Here is a 25,645-nt window from a genome sequence, read left to right on the forward strand (position 1 = left end):
CTTTATGGTAGAAATGTTTTAGAGGTGAAAAGTGAGGAACTTTGCTTGCATTATTGTATTGGTCAGAAGGCCAAGAAAGTTTGTAATTAGAGACCTATCCTATATTGTTGTAGCAAAAGAAAAATTAGATAAGTTGGTGTATATATTAAAGGTTGTGTGCATTATTATCATCTGTCTATCAGCATATTTTTAAAATTTAGTAATACCTAGTATAAAAAATTTAAATCTTGTGACGATTTTTTTTATTCTATGACTGAACTAAATTGTTAAACAAGTAAATTTACATTGCAGCACAGTTGCACTGGGTTACTTAATTTTGGTACCTAAATCTAGTTTTAGTTGTTACAGAGTAGTCTTAATTAAACTAATTAACTCTAAGATCGACTTAAGTCGTATGAGTGGAGTTACTCTTCACCAAAACTACTTGATACTATCCCGAGAGATATTTTAGTGCCAATCTTTTGAGTTGTGTGCCCAGAGAAATTTAAACAATACCAACTGTTGGATTTTCGTTTCGCAGCAACCCGAGCGGGTCATACCATACCTATACGCGTAACAGAAGAACTTTCAATTTAGTAGGTAGCTACTACCTACTAGTTGCGGACTTCCCGCTTCTAACAAGAATTAGACATTTAACTTTTAATTGGCTGCTTGTACGGTCTTCAGAAACTTTGCTCGGAGTAAGTGTTTAACTATGTTATGTGCTATGCTTTTAATAATGACCGAAGTTGGTTCACGTGGCTTAACCGGTGGATTGTAAGAACGTTATATTAAATATCTAGTTTGTATATTATAAAGTTATCAGAATATTATAAGAAACTGACGTAAATCTATGAAGAAATTGATGTGTGTAATGTCTTCCTAAAAAAATGAGAGTCAAAATGGATTCTACTTTTGTCATCATCAAAAACATTTACAGCTTTTATAAGAATACAAAATTTGTTTTAATGTATTTTTGTAAGAGATATCTTCCTTGATCTCAACAGTATCAGAAGGTTCAAGGTACTAGAACCTTGAGTTCAAATTCCAGTTGGTATAATAACAATGAGACCTGCAGGATTTTTTATAACTAACTTTTAGGAACCACTAATGATTCCATGGTTTTGTTGTATAAGCATCATCATCATATCAGCCGTTAACTGTCTATTGCAGAACATAGGATTCTCCCCTAAGAGGGATTTTAGCAGTAGTTGCCATGTATGGCAACCGCAGTTAAGCTTTAATAATGTTTTAAGAGGCACGCTGCTGCCCGTCCCTCGATCATAAAATCCCTTAGTCGCCTCTTACTACACCCAGGAGAAAGAAAGAGTTAGCCTATTCTATGCCGGGACCATACAACAGATTGTTGTTTGATGCATTGTCAAAATTTTTTCTTATTCATTTTTTGTAGAAGTGACTTTACTGTAGCAATATTACAGATAGAATGGACAACGAAAGAATAAATCATTACCTGGTAGTAAAATTTAATATAATCAATGTAGTTAATTAAATACTCAATGTTATTGAAAGTACTTTAAATTGAAATTATTTATTACTTGATACAAATTTGTTAAATGTAGATTTTTGTTTATTTCCTGTCAGAAATAATTATATATAAATAAATAATAGGTTTCTAAATTATCGCAATAAGGTTGTTCTAGGAACAACACTTTTTCTTATAAGTAGTATGAATATGATTAAGTTTTTTTTTTTTTGGAAGAATGAAAACCTTTCAAATAACTTTCATAGTTTCGGTTCAGCGATGATAAAGCAGTCGATCAGAACTTATATCCTCATAATATTAGTCTAAATTATATGCTAACTTTGTACAGTGTTTACAAGTACCTACAATGAACATTCGTGCTTACTCATCGTGTTATCGGTATTAGATATATTTTTTTGATATGAAGAGTTATCTTTTTTGGTGTCGACAATTGTTGTTCAGAGCTGGTAAGTGGAGTTTTGCACAGAAGTACGGCCATGTTGCGGCTACAGACGGACGGCGGGAAATCGCGGCCGCCCATGGGAGGCGTGCGGCGCCAGGCTGCGGGAGAGGGACAGAGATATGCGGCGTCGCGCAGCGTGAACGAGAAGACCGCGAGGCGGCGCGACGCAGAGGGCGTACGACCTCGCGGACCGCCACGCACTCCTGTTCCGGTCGCGTCGACGGGCGGCCGGGAACCCGCGCCTCGCCACACTGACTCCGCACACGCTGCCTACGTCGACTTTTCTCCTAGTACGTTTTTTGAATGCGCGCCGGTAACAGCGGGCACGTGATACGCCCGCGGCCGCTGCTGTTTTTTTCTCTTTCGCTCAAGTTTGTGACAGCCGAGTGTCGCGTGCGATCGCGACCACTTCCCGCCATCAACCCTGGGAAAGCAAAAAAGTATTCTCAAGTTTTTGGCGCGAAATGTTCGGTTCAGCATTGCGCTCACTAGTAATATTGGATATAAGTGGTTAGACACTAAAATGACTGCACGGTTTCTAATTAGTGAATATTGTTGAGCTGTGATCATTCGCGATATCAACTTAACAGTTTAGGGAAATTTTCCAATAATGGATGACTGGGAGCGACACGTTACTCCTCTCCTGCAAGACATGGGATGCTCCAGCGAGGACGCCCAAGATGACTTCTTTAATCAGCAAGACGTAAGTTTCAAAATGTAGACCTATTTGTTAATTAGGTGTAATAACACAAGGAAAGTGAAGTATGTAAAATACACCTAGATATAGCACAAAACATGCAAAACTTTCGTCAGTATCTTCTTTCAAGTTAGTTAACAATTATCATATAGGTAATCTTAACATACCAATTAGGCTCCAATTCTTTAGTCTGTTGTCGAGGTTCGTTAGATGTGAATATAGATATGAATGAGTTCATAATCAAATTATAAAAAAAAGGTATATAAAGCCTTCCAACAACAGCAACATCAAATGAAAAATTCATAAAGTACAATTAAATTATGTTGTATGAGACATTATGTAAGAATATTTAAAACTAGTATTAATTGATAATCTAATCAAAACTTATATCGATACATTATATGTTTTTAAGGAGACAGGAGAATTGCCATTCCATTCACCGTAATCATATTTTGTATTTAAAAAATCAGCATATTTAGGTATTAATTAAAGGAATTAAAATATAATAAATAATCGTATTTACATAATAAGTAGTTTTGTCCTGCAACTTCTGAATCTTTTTACATTTTACCCAAGATTATGTTTATCTGAAGTTCTCGAAGACTTTTCATCACCTAAGATTCATACTTCGGGCTTCAACATATATCGAATATTTTCGATCATCAATCGTATCAGTAAAGAGCTTCTTCTAGTGTCAGATTTCAATATTAGATTTTTTTATTATTTTTTATTATCATTCTTATCACCTTTCTAGTCTTCACCCATTAATTTGGTTACAATATCTTACAAACTTGTTATTTCTAAAAAAAATTTGTGTATTATTTAATTTAAATAATCATATTAACTAAAACATTTTTGAAATATAAAAATCAAAACATGTTATTTAACATAACACAACAAGATATATATACTAAACGATTTAGTTTTTTTGTCGGATCAAAATGACTGGTCAATAGAACACTTAACAATCAATATTGGCTGTAGTCAAGATCAGGATATTTTAAAAATGAAAATTAGAAAAGAAATTATCAGAATTGACTCAAATAGAGTCAATTGATAATTCAGTACAGTACACGACAATACTGTTCCGCGACAGTGTAACTGGTAGTGTATTTTGTAAAATTGTTAATATAAAAGCCACCAATATAATTTTTTTAGCTAATTTTTAATCATTAACACCTTTAAATAAAACCATTTCAAAACTTAACATTGTTTTGATCGAAAGAAAACTACCATAAAAATTGATATGGAACACATACCAACAAACAGATACAAAATTATAAAAAGGTCATGTTGTTAGCAACAAAGTACCTTCTAATAATATATACGTCTTTTTGAATAATTTATATTTGCACATACTTTAATATCCATCTCTACAAGTAATTTTTTCTTTTACAAAACTCACGATTATACTCAATACTATCCTTAATATTACATGGATTATTCTACTTTATATTATACTCTCATTTATTTATATATACTCTTAATACCTCAACATCACGTGAAATATAAAAAAAGATGATTTCTTAATTTTGCAAATGCACATCGCAATATTTGTATCTCAGCTGCAAGCATTTTTCTTTTGTCAACTATAACTCAAGGGTAGATAGGTCGACTGTTTTATTAGTGGTTTAAAAAGAATTCAAATATGTAAGCATTAGATTATTCAACCAGGTGATATTCACAAGCTTTCTTCTGCCAATAGAAGAGCTACAATTGAATTGATTGATCAATCACAGCTATTTTTTATTAGACGTATACTATAGAATTAGAACAATAAGTATAGAATCAATCAAAACAAGCACACCAATTTGATTTCGTATCTCTTCCCCGCAAAGAGCATTCAACATAACAGGTTTAGAAGCCTTCCCAATATGAGAGTTACAATAGAATTGACCGATCAAATTTGTTTAGTCATTTTCTTACATATTAACATTTTAACTTAAAAGAAAGGGACTAAAAACTAAACCCAAAACGTTTTCATATACAAATAAGTAAATCTATGGTTAATATTTATTATTATTGAAGTACTTTTTAATACAGATATTATTTTGCAAAACTTAACAAAGTACTATTATTGATTATTTGGTTACTTAAAAGTTTGTAGTCTTATGCACAGTTTCGTAATAAAACTAAACAATGTAACACTTAGTTTATAGGTGGCGTGGAGAAAAGACCAGTACCTGAAAATGTACTTACTTAGAAAAATGGGTCCTAAATTACATAACTGAGTCTTCAGCATCAACAGTAGTTGTAAAAGGTAACAGATTGAGCCTTTCATGGTTATTAGTTGATTATTAGTGCTACAAATAAAAATAGTATAATAGTACAATGTCCAGAAGAAATATTTGCACTTGCAACCTACGATTTTGCTCGTATGAAATATGTAAATTAATGTAATAACTCAAATTTATTTAAATATTTACAGCCATAATTTAATAACAAACAACCATTATTAGGATTAGTAATTTAAAAAATGTTTATTTAATAAATTCCAATTGAGTCAAGGCTTAATACGGTACAGTGTTGCTACTGCAGTGCATTTTTAAACAGTGATTTGATCGAATCTAGTACTATTTTATTCTGAATATCATAGTGCTGCTATAAGAAATGCAATGGTTGTCAATTTAGTTCAATTAACATTGGTTAATTGCAGCCATTGATCTACGGTTATTAAATTTCCGCACTACCTTCTACCTATACACTCGTGTTACTACTTGGCTTTGTGGTTAAAACTGGTCGAAGTAACCGCAATCTGTATTATGGTTGCAATATATGGAAGGCAGTGGTAGTAGAAACAATCTTTTAACAACTGCATTTATTCATCAAAAAGATGTTAAAAATATTTATAATACTTGTTAAAATTGTATAATGTATATTTTTTACCATGGTATATATGGTTTTAAATAGTTTTACCAAAAGAGAGTCTTTGTACAAAAGTCGTTTGCTTGGGCACTCATGTCCTATTCGTGTTTCGACCGTGAAGCAGTTGTGTTTGCATGGCTGTGTTTCGGTTTGAAGGATGGGATATGGCAGTGAATTTACAGAGTACAAAGAAATAACACGTGAGTCCTCAGAAATGGCAACGCATGGGGAGTATGATGGGCGAAATATTAAATTCTGTTATGTCCATGATAGTGCTCATGTCTGTAGGCGACGGTTACTAATTTTCATTAGGTGGGCCGTCAGCTTGTCTAGCATTCTAAATTGCATAAAAAAAAAACTAGCGTAGCGTTCTAGAATAAATGTATTATCTCAAATACATACACTGATAATAAATATATACGACCATAATTCCTGAAGGCACTCTGGTAACATCGTTGTGGTGAAAATAACTCTCAACATTAGCTTATTTGAATCAAACGTGGCAGAGAGCGAGTTTACTGTCGTAAGAATTATATTTTAAACTTTTTTTTTAATATATCATAACTGTACTTATTTAGATACATATGCATACAAATTTTATTTTCATCATTATAGTTTTTTTTAGTATAGGTATAATCGGATTAACTTATGTATATTTAGTTGAGAAAGCTTGACTAGTTTCTGGACTACCCGGAACACTTAGTCATGAACGATCTGGCCGCGACGCGAGCGCGAGACTGTAAGTATACATGTAAGTTAGACGGATTGTTTTTAAATTAAAATATAATGTGTACTTACAAGACTTTAAGAATAAAATCATCATAATATATTATTATCACATAATAGGTAATTTCAACGAAAGAACTGGCTATCGTAAACTCTGAATTATGTTCAACGAAATTACTGTTACTTTAGGCACATAGTAAATTTACTATTGGTATCGCCAAACACTTAACTATCATGGGGGTCTCTCATCGGATCCTATAAAATTAGTTTCGAAACCGCTGCCATGTGGCAAGGTGCCCAGAATCCTGGTAACTTACAGCTCCGAGTACACGGCGGAAGTGACTAGTACCCACAACATTAGCTTTTACGCTGTCCTTAGTGACACATGATACCATCCTCTTTGAACTATAAGAACAGCAAACGACAAATAAAGCACACTTTGTTATTTAAATTTTTTCGCTCCTTAATTTTTTTAAAGGTATACTCGTAAAACAATGGATATGTTATTATGAATTACATATTTGTGTCCTATTTCACTATCCATATACTAGTTACTAGCTTTTTGTCCCTTACTTCGTACGCGCAGATTACAGAAATATAAAAATCAACGAAGTAGACTACTTCTAGATAGACATATCTATCAAAATACCTAAAACATTAACTAGTTTTTAGTTTAGACTTTCAGGAATACAACTGTGAAAACTCCATTAAATTTTATGCAGTTAGTTTTTGTGTGGTGGCGGATCAAAAAAAAAATATATATTTTTTATCGGCTATTCATATATATTTTTTTAAATATCTCCTTGTATATACATCATTTAGTTACAATTTTATTATATATTTTAAGGGACTAAAACAATATTTCATTTTTCTTCATGTTATTGTACTGATAAAATATACACATTTTTCAAGTACAAAACTTTATAGTATAGGGTAAAGAAGAAGGGAGCAGGGGAGCTACGCATCGCTACCCTACGAAGAATTACAAAGATGTCTCGTAAAAGAGGTAATAATAAATATTACATACATACTTTACAAGATATGAAAATTGTGCTGAATTTAAGTATGCACTATTATACAAATAGAAATATAATTTTGTATTTGTCCTCTATGTGTCTGCGCATTGTTATTCCAATCGGATTGGTATTTTTTATTTATGCCATTGTTGTTGGCATTTATGAAAGTTTCTAATATTAGTATCAACATTCAATCAATTGTTATAATTATTGTCGATCTATCTCCTATTTGAGAAACAATTTAATTAAGTTTTCCTTGAAATGCTGATAATAGTCTTAATTAGACACGATTAAGATTTCTTTCAATGGATTTAGTAAATTCAAGGATTCAACTTGTACTCTTTCCGTAATAATGTAATTATATAATAATGATGTAGATTTGTCTGTAGATTGTATTTGAAATCGAAGTATTGACCTAGAGTCAATTGTTTTAAAGTCCTGATTCTGATTAGAAAGAAGGAGTATACGGATTTAAAAGCTTGTGAGTAAAAGGGCTGTATGCTGGTAAAGAAATACGGTGTCGTACAAAGCTAACATTAGAATTATAAATGTACATATATATAAAATAAAAGAGAAAAAAAACTTTTTTGTTCACCTTATCAGGAACATAAGGTTTGTAAAATGGATTGTTTTTTATGATGCTCTTGTGCGGCAAGTTCCAGGTCATTCGAGTAGTTGAAAGTTATAGATCCATAAGTTTCTAACTAATCAACCATAGTTATGGAATTTACTTAATACAACAGGAGCGACCAGATACTTAAGAGATAATAGTAGTAAAAAAATAAAATAGATACAAAATCATTTATTTTTAGAAGGAAGTGGTAATTGTTGATGATGTGTGAAGATATATACAAGTAATTATCAACTTTGTCTAGCTTAAAGGCAGAAAACTCTTGATTAATGGAAGTAGAGCCAAAATTACTGGGCTATCTGTGAAACCAATCAGCTTCTTATCACCAGAGCCATTAAAAAGTTGGAAAGATATTTTATTAAAAAATTCTTTCATGGATGGTCTAATTCATTCATCGTCTCAAAGTGGGAAGTTATAAGTAGGTAATAGTATTTCATATTTCTTTAAGAAATTGGTGGGTTTTGGTATTCAAAAAATCTCATGGCGTGACCGAGTCACAAATATCGAAGTATTCAACAGGCTTTGGAAAAAAATTGGGTATATGAACACCGTTAGGCATCGGAAATTGTTGTACTTCGGTCACATACTCTAACTGAAGTGAAGAAGTGCCGGGAGGAGACGTTACTCTTGACTGAAAAGTCTGCGGAAGTGGTTTGGCTGTAGTATCACCTCGCTCTTCAGAGTAGTAACTCCAAAAATTAGGATTACCCTTGTGTTGTCCAACCTCCGATAGGAGTGGCACTCGAAGAAAAAGAAGTTATCGATAAGCCCCGATATAGCCATCCAGAACAGATTCAAGTCAAATGTCATATGATTTTTTACTATCATTACAGCACGAAGATTTAGATATTAACATAATATAATATTAGATACAAGTATATAAGATTACTTAGTTTGGGCATGATTTGAGCCGAAACTCTCTGAAGTTTATATAAGATAACAAAATGTCTATGATAGTTTTTCAAGAACATTATTTTGAATAAAAAATTTCATATTGGTTGAAATAAATAGAGATATTTCAAATAAAAAAAAAAATTTTTCAACATCTTAATTATAATGATACTACTGGTATTATTTTAAATATTTGCAGAATTTTGTACACTATCTAATAGTTCATGATCTTCATATGATAAAGTAAAAAGATTCTAGTCTTACTTCTAGTTAGGGGTACTTATTACTTTTTCTGATAATCTAAAAAAGTCTTTTCTTTTCTCATGGTTAGCAATAGTAGATACATATCGAATTTTATAATTTGTATTTACTTGACATTTATAGAAATGTGTATCCGCTGTCGAATATTCTGCAATAGCAGAATATATAAACAGCAGAGGATTGCAAACATGCAATCCTCTGCTCTTTATTAATTGTTTATGGTCAGTAGCTCAATTATCTCTATATAATAACAAAATCATCAGGGATTTGTTTTTAATTATTAATAAAAATAGGAGAATTTTCTATAACCCAAAGTTTTTTACGTCTTAATCTACTGATTCATTTCTCTTAGTCAGTTATTTTTAACCCTATTCGACATTTCAACTTTATCTAAAAAGAAATTTCAATTAAGAATATTGAAAATCGGTATTTGATTAAAAACTAATAGCAATAAGTAAATTGGGAGTTAGATCTATCTGGAAATAGACTGAAGAAGAACATTAAATGCTGGTGTAATGATCACTTCAACGTAAGACTACAATGGCGAAGTAGCATACATACTTCATCTAAAGCCAAACTACTCAACCTATTCAAAATCTAATTGTAAAATATAATAACTACACACTAATTAGCAATATATTAACATCAGTCACTTCATTAATTGCAACAGATAGATATCTAGTAAGTGAATTCTCATTCCGTTTCATCCATGCATCCATCATTCCATTTTGTTCATTAATAAAATATTGCAGCATTTTTGAAGGTGTGTTTTCATTAAAACGACGTCAATGAGATAGTATAGAGGGTATTTTCTCCGCCTTGACATTTTAAGAGATTTGGGACTCAGTTCGATTTGATCTGAGAATTAAATTGTTAAATTTATTGTAGAGATAAAATTACTTAAAATAACATTATAATAGAAACACAATCGCGGAATATTTAAAATTTTATTATTTATTATGGAATTCTAAAACTGTAGTAATTGTCTTTTTCAGTTAAATTTAAATAAGAAACACTTTTAATTAATACCATAACAGTACATAAGTAAATGACACAGTGAAAAGAAAAAAATATACGACCTAAATATATTTATATTTGCATACATCAACTTCTTTATAAGGCTCTTTGTCTGCCTTTGAACCAAGAATCAAATGCGTTCATAGCCATTGTTATTAAAGATAGACATTTAAGTGAAGTAACTAATAACAACAAGTTTTACTATACTTACAATGTAACCCAAAAAACTCGTTCATTACGAGTAATGGCAGTGTCACTATCCGTTCCTTTTTAAGTAGATGTAACAAAGATAAGTGTTGAACCCCAACGCACGTAATTATCAAACGTAACTTGTCATTTCAGGCTACGTAAATAACAGGCTCTGTCGTGTCACTCGCTAGCATACCCTAATTTACGAAATCTTGATTGTTGTTGGAACTAAAATGGACTGATGTTGATTTGCTTGTAAAATTGTTTATTGAAGGAAACACCGTCTATTTGGATCGTGTAGTATAAGAAATATTGACAGATTTTCAGTTAAACAATGTATTTCATAGTAGATTATAGGTAGATACATAGTATATTACTATATTTTGTTAATTACTTTTACGATATCGATTCGAATTTAAAAAAAATTTTAGTGTACTATTTAATTTGTTAATAAGTGTCTGTTTTTATTATATTTTACTAATTTTATTTCTTTTCGCTTACGTGAATTGGTACATAAATTATCCTATATGCTAAATTAGGATTTGCATACCCGTGTACTAAATTTAATTCAAATCCGTCAAATAGTTTTTACACGACACAGTCAAACATCCATCCATTCATCTAGCCTTATAAACATTCACATTTATAACGTGAATAGGATTCCACAATTACTTAAATTAATTTTACTAGCGCATGAAATTCATTTAAGCAAAATATTTTATTATTAGTATCAATCACATTGGTTTAATTCAGGACTGTTTGGACTTTAGTATATATGTAGTTCTAAAAGAAATGGGTATGGAAGGTATTAGCAAATGCGGTTAGCAGCAATGGTTGTACCAAACCGAAACTCAAAGATAGTTATGAAACTGAACAATTTTCCCCGAGGACGTAAGGAATTTTTGAACTTTCATACAAACCGCGTGATCATGTATTTGTTTTAGTTTAAAAAGGTCATACTACATATATACGATGATGCTTCTTGAAAAAAATTATAGTTACTTATTATTACATCGATTACTTACTTAGTAATATATGTTTTGACATGTAAAAAGAACATATAACCTATAATAAGAGTTAAAACTTAATGACAATCCAAATATCAAATGAGATAAAAAACTTATAAAGTTATAATATGTTTTGAAAGTGAGTTAAAATATACCTATTAAATAAAAGAAGAGGCTATTAAGAGAACTTATGGTTGAGGGATGGGCAGCAGCGTCCCCTAAAAATATCTTCAAAGACAACTACTACGGTTGCCAATCCAAGCGCGGCCAAGCGTAGCAACTACTGGCAAAACCCCCTAATGGCAGGCACCGTAAAAAAATGGTTCCCAGTCCCGGACGGCTCCGCTATTCCTGATCATGGTAACGGCCGAAGACAGAGGGAGGATACGATAATCCTTGAAACCGGTGACTAGTTCTATCACCGGGACTGGTTTCGGGTTCATCGTTCGCAAGTCCCTTGTTAATAATGTCTTAAAGATCGAGAGGGTGTCCATGTATGCGCCAATCGTAACACACACCGATGATGAGGTAAAGACAATGTATGAGGACATTACAAGAGCCGTATATCCTTCTAATATTCAATAAATACAGTATTGATGGGGGACTTCAACGCTAAAAGTGACAAAAAAAAGATGATGAGACGAGAATGGTTCCCCATGGTATCGGGCAGCGAAATCCTAGGGGACAGCAGTTGGCTGAATTCATGGAGAAGGAGGGACTCTTTATGATAAACTCCTTCTTCTAAAAGCGGTCATATAGGAAATGGACTTGGGATAGCCTCGACGGATATACAAAGAATAAGATAGACTTCATTATAACGACAAATCGCGATTCATTCAATTATGTCTCAGTGATCAACAGGTTTAAAATCGGAAGTGATCACCGAATGGTAAACCTGAATATTAGGCTATAAAGGTTTCGTTTAATAAAGTCTATGCTCCGACCTTCGTATGCCCTTATCGAAAACTCCGAATGTTTTCAAGTTGAATTGTCGAATCGCTTTCAGTGCCTGGTGAACTGCAAAACAGCGGACGATATCAATAATAAGCTAGTAGAAACAGCCCAAGCAGTGGGAGCTAAATTTTGCAAGCTTTAATGCTCAAAAAGAACCAAAAAGCTCTCTGATCGCACTCTGGTTCTTATGAGAAAACGGCATGAAATTTGGTCCCAGTTTTCAACGTCTGGGTCAGAATATAGGCAGCTTAATAGGCAAATCTCCAAATGTATATGCTATGGTATACATTAGTTCAATGCTACATGCATTAAACAGGCAATAGAGAGGAATCAAGGCTCGAAAGTATTCGCCAGAGTTTTGACTATTGGGCGAAGCCAACTAACAAAGTTGAAGACACCTGTGATATAATTTCCGCCACATCTGAGACTTTGAGTGAGATTGAAAAGTTCTATGGACAGCTATACACAAAATCGTTAACACCGCATATCAATGCGAATAACGACCAAAGAGCTAAAGTCAACTGACACTATACCGATGATATCCCGGACCGTCAGTGTGCAGGAGATTGAAATGGCTTTCAAATAGCTTAGAAATGGCAAGGCACTAGGAGAAGACGGAATTACAGCAGAGCTTCTAAGAACGGGTGGAAAACCGGTACTTGTAGTCCTTTAGAAGCCATTTAATTTCGTCATCCCTAACGATGTTACAGCAGAAGTGCGGTAGTTCTGTTCTTCAAGAAGAGTGACAATACCTTATTGAAGAACTATAGACCGATATTCCTTCTGAATTGCGTGTACGTACTGTTTTCAAGAGTCCTGACCAATCGTCATACGCACAAACTCCACAACTTCCAGCCACTCGAACAAGCTGGCTTCCATAAGAGCTTTAGTATCATAGACCACATACATACGCTACGGCAGATAATACAAAAGACTTACCACTACGTCTGGCGTTTATGGACTATAAGAAAGCCTTTGATTCAGTCGAGACATGGGCGCTATTATGGTCCTTCCAGCGGTGCCAGATTGACTATAGGTATATCGAAGTGTTGAAGTGTATGTATAGTAAGACTGCGATGTCCATCCGAGTACAGAATCAGAGTACGAAACCCATCTCAGTGCAGAAAGGTGTAAGACAGGGTGACGTGAAAACTCTTCACAGCTGCATTGGAAGATATTTTCAAACTTTTGGACTGGAAAAAATATAGTATAAACATCAGTTGCAAATACATCATACCGGGGGGAAAGGGATTGTTAGCAGTGGAGTTTGATAGCCCCATTGCTAGCAATATTCCCTATTAGGTCGACCTCCACGTGGTGCCCCCTGGAAACCATCGTGAATAATTCTTGTTGAATTCGTCACGATGGGCCAACTGACCTGCTTCATCCTCACCTATCATTCTTCACTGGTGCTCCGCCAGCGTATCCCGATAGCGCAGACGGGGTTACTACTATTCCATTATCACCCATTAAAAAAAAAGTAAAAACATCACACACCTTCGATTTCATGGCGGATCCCAGGAGGATCTAAGTACTATGCTCAATGACGTCAATAGTGCTTCTCAAAAGGTAGATCTTAAGATAAACGTGGACAAGACAAATCATGTCCAACATCTATGTCATACCTATACCAGTTACGATTGAGAATATTACATTCGAAGTTGTAAACTATTATATACCTGGGACAAAATGTCCGAATATGTGAGTCCATCTCCGACCCAGAGGTCAACGACGAATCCAATTTGGCTGGGCAGCGTTCGAAAAACTACGGCACATCTTTTCATACAAAATACTTTAGAGTTTGAAGCAGAAGGTCTTTAATCAGTGCGTGTTACCAGTGATGACTTATGCAACCGAAATATGGTCCTACAGGATTGCCCGTATGCAAAAGCTTCTAATTACTTAGCGGGCTTGATAGAATCCTGGTAGAATTGCGTGATAGAATCCGAAACGAGGATCGTTTAATCGACTTAGCCCGAAGGAAGGAAGCTGAAGTGGCAATGGGCTGATCACATAGCTCGAAGAACCAACAACCGATTAGGAGAAAGATTCTTGAGTGGTGACCACGTACGGGTAAATGCAGTGTAGGATGACCCACCACTAGATGGAGTGACGACCTGAAATGCGTTGCGGGGAGTCAGTGGATGCAGGTGGCTCAGTCTATGGGGAGACTTATGTCCCGCAGTGGACAGATAATAGTTGAAATGATGATGACATAAAAATAAATTTATAAACCAACTGCAGTATAATTAATTAACAAAAAAAAAAAATAATTTTAATATTCAAGTGTATGGACTGCATAAAAGATATCACCATTATCGTCATCTTAGCTATTATCCGTTCACTGCTAAACATAGGTCTCTCCCATTAACTGCCATAAAGAACGGTCCTGTGCCACCTGCATCTACTGACTTCCTACATAGTAATTAGATAATATATTCATATGTAATAATTTAAAATTTATTTAAAAAAATAAAATCAATAGAGCCTGATACAATATAAATTGTTATAAAAGTGGATAATTCTTTATTTGGAAATTGCATATTTATCTATCAAAGTGTCACTAATCATAAACATAAATAACTAATCTGTGTGGTATGGGGTCATGTGGCGTGCAAATAAATATACATAATTAATAAAGTACTCATACTATTAGGATTTTGTATGAAAAATTACGTAGATGTTCTTTTGATATGTTGTTGATATAGTATGTTGATGTATGTATTATATAATAAGTCTATTTGCAGGTTATTTTGAATATCCAAATGTTTATACTTTTTCAACCAAAAAGAATAAAAGGTGGTTTAAATTTTTATCAGGTCTTGGAGAATAGGCTATTCAAGAGACGTAAGAGGAATACTATTTGCAATTCAGTATATTTTGTATATTACTATGTAATTCCTATGCTGGATATGGTGTGGTATGGGTACCCTCTGATCTGAAGAGTTTCTGTATACGAAGGCTTTTTATGAGACTTATCGAACGACATTTTACATGTCCTCTAAGGCGTGCAGCAAGTAAGTATCATTTCTATAATATAGTCGACGGATTCCACTTTTCATCACGTTAGGGACATTGGCAGCTTATTTACCATTTCTAATTGTTTCTTTGTTAAGATTGAATTGAAACTCAGGAAAATCAAATGTTTGTGGACTCCGCTGATTTATTAATATATTAAGAGTAATCTGAGGATAAACTTTTGTAAATGAAGTATGCACAAAAGTAGAATTCTGTCGTGAAAAAAGGGCATACGAAATGACGTCTTCTTTTTTAAGAATAGTTCTAACAGATGGCCGGTAGTACAAACTCTTGCCAGGCCTTTGAAGTACTCTACTAGAAATTTCATAAGATGAGATACACAACAGTAACTCGTGTTCTCCGTCTGTGCCAGAAACAATGTAGCTAATTACTTTGCTTTACAGTCTCTCGAGATACCAGAAGTTTGTTTTCTCTCTCAAGAGTACTATATGACCCTACGATAAGTAGTAGTAATAGTATCATTCTATGCTCCTAAGCATAGAGAGAGAAATTCACCGCGACAAAATGTGTCCAGGTAATCTTAACGCTTTGTGCTACTCTGTCTTGGAAGCAATTCTAAAATACTTGTTATTGTTATCTTAAAGACAGAAAGAAAATTTGATAAGAGTATGATTATATTAACTGAATCTTGATCTTCGGTCGATTTGACTAAAATTATGTCGACAAAACTTTAGTGCTTGGTAATTGCTCACGAATTGTAATTTTCGGGACAGGTTTTATCTAATTTAATATAACATAGGATCCTATGCAAGTTCTATAAAAGGTATTGGAGGTGGTTTAAAATTACCATCTAATTTGTTGACAGATTCATCGTAGAGGGTTCGTGTTGACAGATTGATCAGAGAAGGATTTCAATTTTTTATTTACTGTCAGGTGTTACTGTCCACTGCTGAACGTAGGCCTTTAGTGATATTTTAAAAGGAACACTGCTGCCCATCACTCAACTACTAAGTTCCCTTAGTCGCTTGCTGCGTCACCTACGGGAAAGGAAGGGGTAGCCCATTCTGCATCGGAACCACACGATAACTATTTAGTTTGTAATAAATAAATGACTTATATTAATGTTACATGACAGATGCAACCTAGTTGCAAACTGAGTCATTCTTATACTGTATGTCTCTACACGCTGCATAAGATTTACTCAGATTCTACTCTTTTGTGTAAGGAATTCAATTTAATTTATTTGTTTATATATTTTTTTAAAGCAGCTATGTTTATATGGCTGTGTTTCGGTTTGAAGGGTGGGATATGGCGTGAATTTACAGGGTATAGAGGAATAACACCTGAGTCCTCAGGAATGCTAACGCATGGGGGGTATCATGGTAGGGGCTCATGTCGATAGGCGACGGTGACCACTTTCCATCAGGTGGGTCGTCAGCTTGTTTGCAATTCTAAGTTGTATAAAACAATATTTGTTTATGGTTATTAAATTAATATCATATGAGGGTTCCAATGACTTCTGTTTCATTCGATAAATAACAATGTTTTTTATTTGTAATTAATGCTTCCTTTCTTTAATTACAATATTTACGAAGTACCAATCTTCTTACAAATTTACTGTTAGATAACGGCCAATGACATAAATGATAAGTAATATCCATAATTCTGTTATAATTGCATCTACGATTACTTAATATCTCTTATGCAGTTTCTACGTTTAGAATTTAAGTCATTGTGACGTGAGCAAACAGAGGTATGAAGGAACATCTCTTATGTTGTCATATTTAATTTTCATATTTTCATATATATAATTAGTTACTGACTAAATCGATATTTATATTGTTAATATAATAAAATTATGACTAGATAATAATACCCACAGGAATGTGAGTGGCTTATTCTATGCCGGGATCACACGATTGTAAATACAGGGTGAAATCAAAATTGTTAACGTTACGTTAAACAAAGTATATACCTATGCTTTAAAATATGTTAGAACAGAAAATTTGAGAAATGAAAATTCGGAATTAAAAAATTATTGGAGCACCTTATACTAATTTAACAGCCAGAGCGCGTTAGTATGGAATCATTATTTTTAATTGTTGTTGAAATCATTAGAATCCTTTGAGGGAGTGCTCACTGAACTATATTTTCAAGAAATATAAGTCAAGTAGGGTTAAAAAAAATAAATTTTTGCTACTATTTGAGGCTTTTGCGTTATGGATGCTTATGATTTCAATTACATTTAGCTAAAGTCTGGTCATATTTGGAGTATTGTTCTCGCCTCTGAGCTCGAGTGTTACAATACCAGTTTGTACCATTCGAACGCATTCAACGTCGGACAGAACGAATCGATTATGATTAGCGCTTTATTGCCCTACTCAATTCACTGAAGTTGTGTAGAGGCGTTGCATCTCATGCATCTTTTATCGGATGTATCATGGATTATGGCCTGAAAAAATGTTCAGATTGATACCTGCTTCTGAATTTCGCCATTGTGCAACCCAGCATAAACTGAAGTTTCATCTTAACAATCTGGACGAGTGATGGTCTTGCACCATGTGTTTCTAAAATAGTTCTTTCCGCATATAACCGCGCTTTGGAATTAACTTCCAACAGTAATATTTCGGAACCGATATGACATTGTAACATTTAAGAAAATAGCATATTCTATTTTAAAAGGTCGGCAATACGGTTGCAATTTCTCCGGTGTCGAAGATGTTCATGAGTGGCGGAAGTAACTTACCATTGGGTAAGTTACATGCTTGTTTACCCCTGTATTATAAAGAAAAAAATTGTATTGTGAATAATTACTTTCTGTTCTGTTCGTTCTGTAACTGGGAAAAATCATAAAAAAAATTTAAATTATATTTAAACAAGAGAAAGTAATTTAAATGTAATGTTTTCAAACAAAAACATTGTTTAATATTTGACAATCAAAAACCAACAAAGTTATTCATGGACATACAGCTAACATAGTGTGGCCATGGCTCGCCATTGAAGAAAAAACTTATCCCTTCACTTGTTCACATTAATGGACTATATTGTCGTTGTAATCTCAGGTTGTATGGGCATAGTAGTAGTCAAAAACGAAAAAAGTCTGAATGCGTCATGTAGGCAGGCTCAAAATAATTTTTGTTTTTCAACTCGTGTTCTTTTGGTAATAATGATTAGAAGACTGTCATCATTGTGTTCTTTTTTATTTGATATTTATATGTTGTATTTAACATTTGTATATATATATATATATATATATATATATATATATATATATATATATATATATATATATATATATATATATATATATATATATATATATATATATATAACGTTCACATAATGTAAAAATAAGTCATCATCATATCTACTATACTAACCTTTAACTGTCCACTGCTGAACATAAGCTTCGCCCTTGTTTGGTTTTGTTCAGTCAGTCTTGGCAGGCGGATTGGTTAGTTCCTCAGTTAGGCTTTGAAGAAATTTTAAGAGGGACGCTGCTGCCCATCCATCTCCCTACCGTAGTCGCCTTTTACGACACTCACTGGAAAGGAAGGGGTGGCCTATTCTATGCCGGGGCGACACGGCAATATAATAATAAAAATAAGTGTTACTACACTAAAAAAACTGGATCTATGAATATTTATACTTAAATATTCATAGATCCAGTTTTTTTTCATACAACTTTATAAAAATGACGAACAACTTGCGGTACCACGTGATGGAAAGTGGTAACCGTCGCTCATATGACTGCAACAAGTTAAATTGTACTCGTTTATAATGGTTATTACACTAGTTAGTAACGCCATTTCGAACAAAAAGTTCATTTGTACGATTATATGAAACATCTGCGTGTCATTGTCACACACTTAGACCTATTTTACAATATCTATCAGTAAAAAATACTTCTTCACTTGAAATTAATGGGTTACTAATTGAATTTCTGTTCAGTGCACTGGCTTTGAGTTTTATTTCACTAATTGATGGACTTTTAAATATTAATAAGTACATGCAATTATTGTTTACATGTGCATAATACTCGGACACATGGAGGAAAGGGATTGTTAGTAATGGGGTCTAACTGATCCATTGCCAGCAGTACACCCTATCTGGTCGACCTTCACGTGGTTCCCCCCGGAAACCATCGTAGTTACCTCTAGTGAAATTCGTCACAATGGGCTAACTGATCTGCTTTCATCGTCACCTATCATCCCTCACTGGTGCCCCGACAGCGTATACCGATAGCGCAGGCTGGGTTACCATTCCATTATCACCCATAAAAAAAAAATACTTGAACACATCCAACTTATATTATTATTATAAAATGTACATCAATAATGAGTACCACATAATCACCCCAATGGTCTGCTCCTCAAGATAGGATAGCCTATATATTGTAATTCTGTTTTTTTTTTTGTAATTTGGGTGATTTTTTTCTTTACATACTTATATACATATGTATCTATCACGCCTGTCTCCTTTTATTTTCTTTTTAATTTTTAATTTATTATTTTACTTAGCAACCATTAGTTTTTCTCTATTAGGTATGCCTATAAGAAATAACACCCTACATCTCGTTGCCCAAGTGACTCAATTTAAGGGTTTGCCTCGAGTTTTACTGCTCTTGCTCCGTTGTATCTTCGCTTAATTTGTCGCTTCTATAGTTCACTCATGTGAAAGACTAGCAATATGATAAGAACATTGTATTTTTAATTTTACTTGGTCACTACATGAAGGTATGCTTTCATTATTTATTACTTATTATAATACAATAATTTAAATGGATAATGTTGCAAAGTGATGTGTTAAAATTTACTCATTAATTATTTGTATATATGCTAATGATAATTTACATTTTAATGATTTTACTAAATATACTAATACAAAATATAAAATTACTATTTGATACGTGTATCATCGAATGACGTAATAGTTTTTATCTATTGTTTTTATCGTAAATAAATATATGTAATTAACATACCGACATATAACTTCTAGTAATATATTATTACGTTAGTATTTACGCAAGTAAACAAAAAAAGCATATATGTAAAATACTGGAAAGAATTGCTAGTTGTTGTTGTTATCGATTATTTCATTAATTGTATGGTTCGTGTATTTGCTACTGCTATTTGTAATAGCGTGGTATTCAATGAAATTGCCACTCTAGATGAAATGATCCCTTAAATTATTAAAATACAATAGAACTTTGCACAATTTATCTACTTCACACCAGTTATAAACTATTAAAAAACTATACACACATTAACATCGTTAATGATAATTCTAATTTATTCTTTATCGCCTTTAAGAATGTCGGCAAATAGTACTTATATATATGTAGAAACAGATGCACAATTAGTAATATTAATATCTTAAGGGCAACATCTACATGCGATCTACTTTTTGCTATAGTCAGAATCCTATTAAAACTTACAAATGTTGCATCATTAAATGAAATCAGTATGCATTGTTCAAAGAATAAACTATGTATAAAACTGGTATCATTATCAATAAGTAAAACATTTCAAACTAAATGAAAACTTGCAGCTTCCGCTCAGGGAAATCTGAATCTCCACCTCTTTCGGAGTTTTCTAAAATCTTTGCAATATCTCCAAATTCTAGACACAGCAATAGATATTTTGCATTGTCATCAGTTTCCTCTTTTATATTCTAGATATATCGGATACATGGAAACAATTCACTTGTTTTTCTGTACCTTTTGTGCACTCTCCGTAGTTCCGTGTCCTTGAAAGCATCCATTCTTTGGCTGATGCACCTTTCAACCGTTTAAGTGCTATTGCATTTTATGTTCGACGCATTAGTATCTAATGGCCTTTTACCGCTCCGTGAGAAAGTCCAGTGTAACGCAGTTCAGGTGGCCTTAGGAAGTACTTCCTTGGACACGTGTTCGCCATTTGCTAACCGTTCGTCTACCCGCATTATTTTACCCGAGAACCGGTAATTTTAATGAAATTCTATACTTTAGTGCAGCTGTGCCACACACCGTTGGATACCTCAAAGGCCGAATAAATTTCATACACATCAAAACGCATATTGAATTTTAAAATGTTCTACTGGATATTAAGAATGTTAAAATAATCTTACAAGACTATTATGGTCATTCAGAATAACCCCTAAACCACCAAACCTTATATTTATGGTTTAAAATAAATTTCTATGCTTTAGGTATATGCCATTTTAAGCTTTTTTAATTGATTATAAAACAAAAGTAGGTAATAGAAATTTAATTCTTCAATAGTATATTTTTGAATAGTCAGTTTTATTTTTCTAAACTATTACTTACTAATTTTACTAGTTTACGTATGAAATTAACAAACATATTGGAAGACATTTTTATTTCAATAATATTAAGTGATGACTTTAATAGGGCAAAAATAGTTTATGTCCAAAATGAAAATTTAATAAATAGTGCCTATGATTTCTGTCTAATGTGCTATTAATATGGCTATGGTTTGAATCTGTAAAAGTCAGTATCAATTGCTACTTGAACTGAATTACTTATGACCAGCCTACTCAATATACGCTCACCGCTACGACATCCCACCTCACGTAATAATCACCATTAGCAGGTTTAATTAAACGAAACGTTTTTTCTTCTATTCTGTCAAACCGATTTCCATTTCTCAATACATCTTTTATTCATTTCGCATATTACTCATAATTTCATTATGTGACACCCGCGTCAATTATTAACTGGTCGTTTATAGCATCGGAACAAGATCAAGTTGAACAAACAGGTACAAATTGTGAAGGCACTTATTCGTTGCGTGTAATAAAATTTAAAGAACAAGATGTCGAACGAATTAACATGCGAGTGTTCGACGCAAAATGCTCATTAAACGCTTACGTTTTCGCTATCTCCATATCGAAGTATAACCTTTCGTGGTGGGTGTTATTATAACATTTAATATAATAACATAAATGATAATAAGCCAGCGGTCGCTGTGTATGATAATTACAATATTAAAAGTATAAATAATTCAATGGGCTATCGGCGTGGATACACGCGACGGGCTTCCGGAGAACTTGGTCTAATTAATGCAGGTATCGTTCCCATACCGTTTGACGAACTAGGTAAATTATATGTATGCGATTATTGGTCATCTCATTCCGTTCTATATTTAGAGAGGATTGATAATTATTAAAAGTGATGTAATTGTCATTTCTATGAATATCTGCTTACTTACTCTGAAAATTATTTCGAAATTTTAGACACTAATAAAACCGAATGTTGATACCTCAAGAAATACTATCAAATTGATAAAATTTCATTCGAATACGGAAGCTTTTGGATACAGTTTTTTGACAAATAAAGTAGGTGTAATTCTCCATCTACAAAATCGATGAATGTGTTTCATCGAAATTCAGATCCGAAATTTCTAAATAAAGTTTCATGGTATACTCACAGGCTATCACAAAGTGTTAGGTAACTGTACCTACATTATTGTATTTTTATTTGTAAAATATTATTACATACGTACATACATATCTGTCACGCCTGTCTCCCATTAGGGTAGGCAGAAACAATGGAACGCCAAATGCTTCGATTCAAACAAACCTCTTTCGCTTCTTCCACATTCATCAATCTTTTCATGTAAAATATTATTATAGGGTAGTTTAAGAGAAATAAAGAGAGGAAGACTAGCGTGGGGTATAACAATATAAGAAACTTCTGGTTTTGTCTTCAGCGTCGGAGTTTTGTCGGAACAATGCACCGACACTGATAAGGTAGTCTCAAAAGAAAAGTGGCCAGTCCATCATTTGTTATTTGACGTTATTTGACGACGTAAAATCTATATTAGCTTTAGGTAAGTTATATGTGAATACATCGTCATCTCCGGAAACCCTACATAAGCATTAACAAAACGGAAGAACTCCAACTTCCTCTCTCTCAAGTCTCAACTCAACAACAAATCGTAACTAAGTTACGATTTGTATTCTCTTGCGGTGTGTAATGATTGAAATACAGTTATTAAAATGATATATTTCAATACTAGAAGTGAATCGAATCGAAGTTTTCAGAAGAAAAAACTGTATAGAGAGCTCTCAAGACATTTAATTTATTATAAACGAAAGAAAACGAGGTTTTCTGGAATTATTTTGAATTTCAAACAGAATAGATTGCCAGATATGTTGAGTCAAAGATATTAAGATACAGTATTTAATAACTAATTAAGTGAATAAAATAAATACATTATGTTATATTTTTATTTGCATAATAGATAAAAGTAGTCTCATTCCACTATATTACAAAGATATATCTTGAACTATTAGGACTGGCAACGAGTATGGGACTTTTTATGTTGTTCATGGTTGTTCGTAAATAGCGAATATTTTTTTTCGTCTTTATTATGTGGGATTGTTCATAGATTCTGTCATTTGAAGAAAAAGCTCCCTTTCTCACTTTTTTCTCTCAAAACATGTTGTTAATTTATGTACAATACATAAATTAACAACTCGATAAGTGACTGACTGACTGCTGTTGCAATTGTTATTACATATCATTAACATCTTGTTACTACATAATTAGTACTTATATCTTCGATATCCCAAGTTATAATTAAAATGAACTATAATAACTTTGCTTTGTAATGATGACAGAGAAATCCTGTGTTAATCTTGATTTTTCACTTTTAAAATTAAAAGTTAAAGTAGGAGGTAATAAATAAATTTTTAAACGCTTCAGATTAATTCTTGCGAAAGAAATTCAAAAGAGTTAATTATACGGTTGTCATAATTTTCAATGATATTAAAGTTGTCATAAATTCATAAGATTCGTTTCGATAAATAGTCGTTTGACGTCTGTCACTCTATCAGTCTTTATCTGGTGGTCAAGGTTTAGGTATTCGTAGAACCTGAGCGTAATCATTAACCTACGTCTGATGATTTTTTTTTATAACCTCACGTACGTTTTTACATACCTGCTATGATGCTAAATGTTTTTATTTTATTTTTATGTTTCGCAAAACTGAATATACAAATACGTTAATAACAGACCACTGGATAATGGTGCTTTTATTCATAAAAGTGTCAAGTATCTAATAAACTTATTTTAACTAATAAACTGTTTTCTTGTCTTTCTTTTATGCTCCAATCCAAATTTGGTTTGCAGCATAAAAGAGCATAAATTGTGGTTTGTAGTAAATTTTAATTTTTATGAACAATAGGGTTAGACTTTAAGTCTAATGTTTAATATTTCCCACATATCATCATTATCACAATTCACAATTCATAGAGTATACGAAGATATTAGTGCTACTACATTGGGTATAGAATTTTGTGTTTAACTGTAAATTTGAGTGTAGGATCTTCAGGTCTTAGAGATGTTGTGTCAAATCGTGTACCTATACTAGGTAGGACTAAGTTATCTACTTCGTGAGTCGCCTATATCTACCTTGTGAGCAGAGTGTAGAATAATTTGTGAGACCACTAATATTTATTACTACAAGTTGAAAATATTCAGAAACGCAATACCAAATAGATTCCTTTCACTTTCAGTGTAAGTTATAAAAAATTTATATTTTTAAAAATTTTAGACTTTCCTACCAGTGTAACAGATATATTTGGACAAAGCAATGTGTCCCGAATTGTTATGTAATTCTTTGGCTAAAGGCTTTCAACCTCTGATTGTTCCATACATTGTTTTCGTATTATGACACGTTCATGTGCCTCTTGCGCTCTTATCTCTGTTTCAAATTAAAAGTTTTAGATATTAGTTACTAGCAGCTAACAGCTCTTAGGCTGCTATCACCTTTCTTCTTTATCATCATTTCTACTTTTTGGTTAATATAAAAAATATATAAAAGTAACAAAGTGGGTACCTAATTTAAAAATACAGTAATACCATAATAAAAAAACATAATTAATATAGCATTTCCGCCCGGTTATTTGTTTTTGGATCGATATTTTTAAATAACAACGATGTTATAATTAAATGCGTACGATGGTGTGAATCGTTGGCAACAAAATATTATGAATTTTCAAAATGAATATCAGCGTGATAGTTAAGGCAAGATAACGTCCAATTAAAACAATTCCATCAAAACATTTTGTGTCAGGTCATTCCACCTGCCGCATTATAATTTATTCATAAGGAGCTGACGGCTGGCCAGTATATATTTATCGGCCGTATGCGTCAGGTCGAAGCTCGGAACCATCGTCGCGTGGTTACGTCACGTGTCGTGAACATCGTCGAGACCACAGAAGTGGATTTAAATAGATATCGCTATTGTTTATACTTACTTTGCGTGTCAGTTCAGCTTAAAAGGGTGATCAGATTCTGGCTAAATTCTGATTTGGAGTTCGTCGAGTTTTTGTTACAAAGCTTGGAAAATTGACAAATATAGTATTACAGGTAATATTTTTATATGAGTTTCGTAAGGTACAGTGATTACTATCAATAAATAATATTGGCAACATCAGAATTTGAAAAGTTTAATAGTTTAATAACATGTATTTGTATT

At 32.9% G+C, this 25,645-nt stretch overlaps 1 protein-coding gene across 3 annotated transcripts in view; it reads left to right on the plus strand.

Annotated features, from left to right (window-relative positions):
- Positions 1–2,190: 2,190 nt before the first annotated feature.
- Positions 2,191–25,645, plus strand: part of LOC113518917 (homeobox protein araucan-like) — a 132,229-nt gene continuing 108,774 nt past the window's right edge. Inside the window, exon 1 of one of the 3 annotated variants that reach the window (XM_031911373.2) lies at positions 2,191–2,628. In XM_031911373.2, the coding sequence (XP_031767233.1) occupies positions 2,536–2,628 (93 nt within the window). In that variant the 5' untranslated portion in view covers positions 2,191–2,535. The remainder of the gene's footprint in view (positions 2,629–25,645) is intronic. The other 2 variants (XM_031911374.2, XM_031911377.2) reach the window with 2 other exon arrangements.

Source organism: Galleria mellonella, unplaced genomic scaffold (assembly GCF_026898425.1).
Source record: "Galleria mellonella isolate WM207_F2 unplaced genomic scaffold, CSIRO_AGI_GalMel_v1 utg33, whole genome shotgun sequence".
Classification (NCBI taxonomy): domain Eukaryota; kingdom Metazoa; phylum Arthropoda; class Insecta; order Lepidoptera; family Pyralidae; genus Galleria; species Galleria mellonella.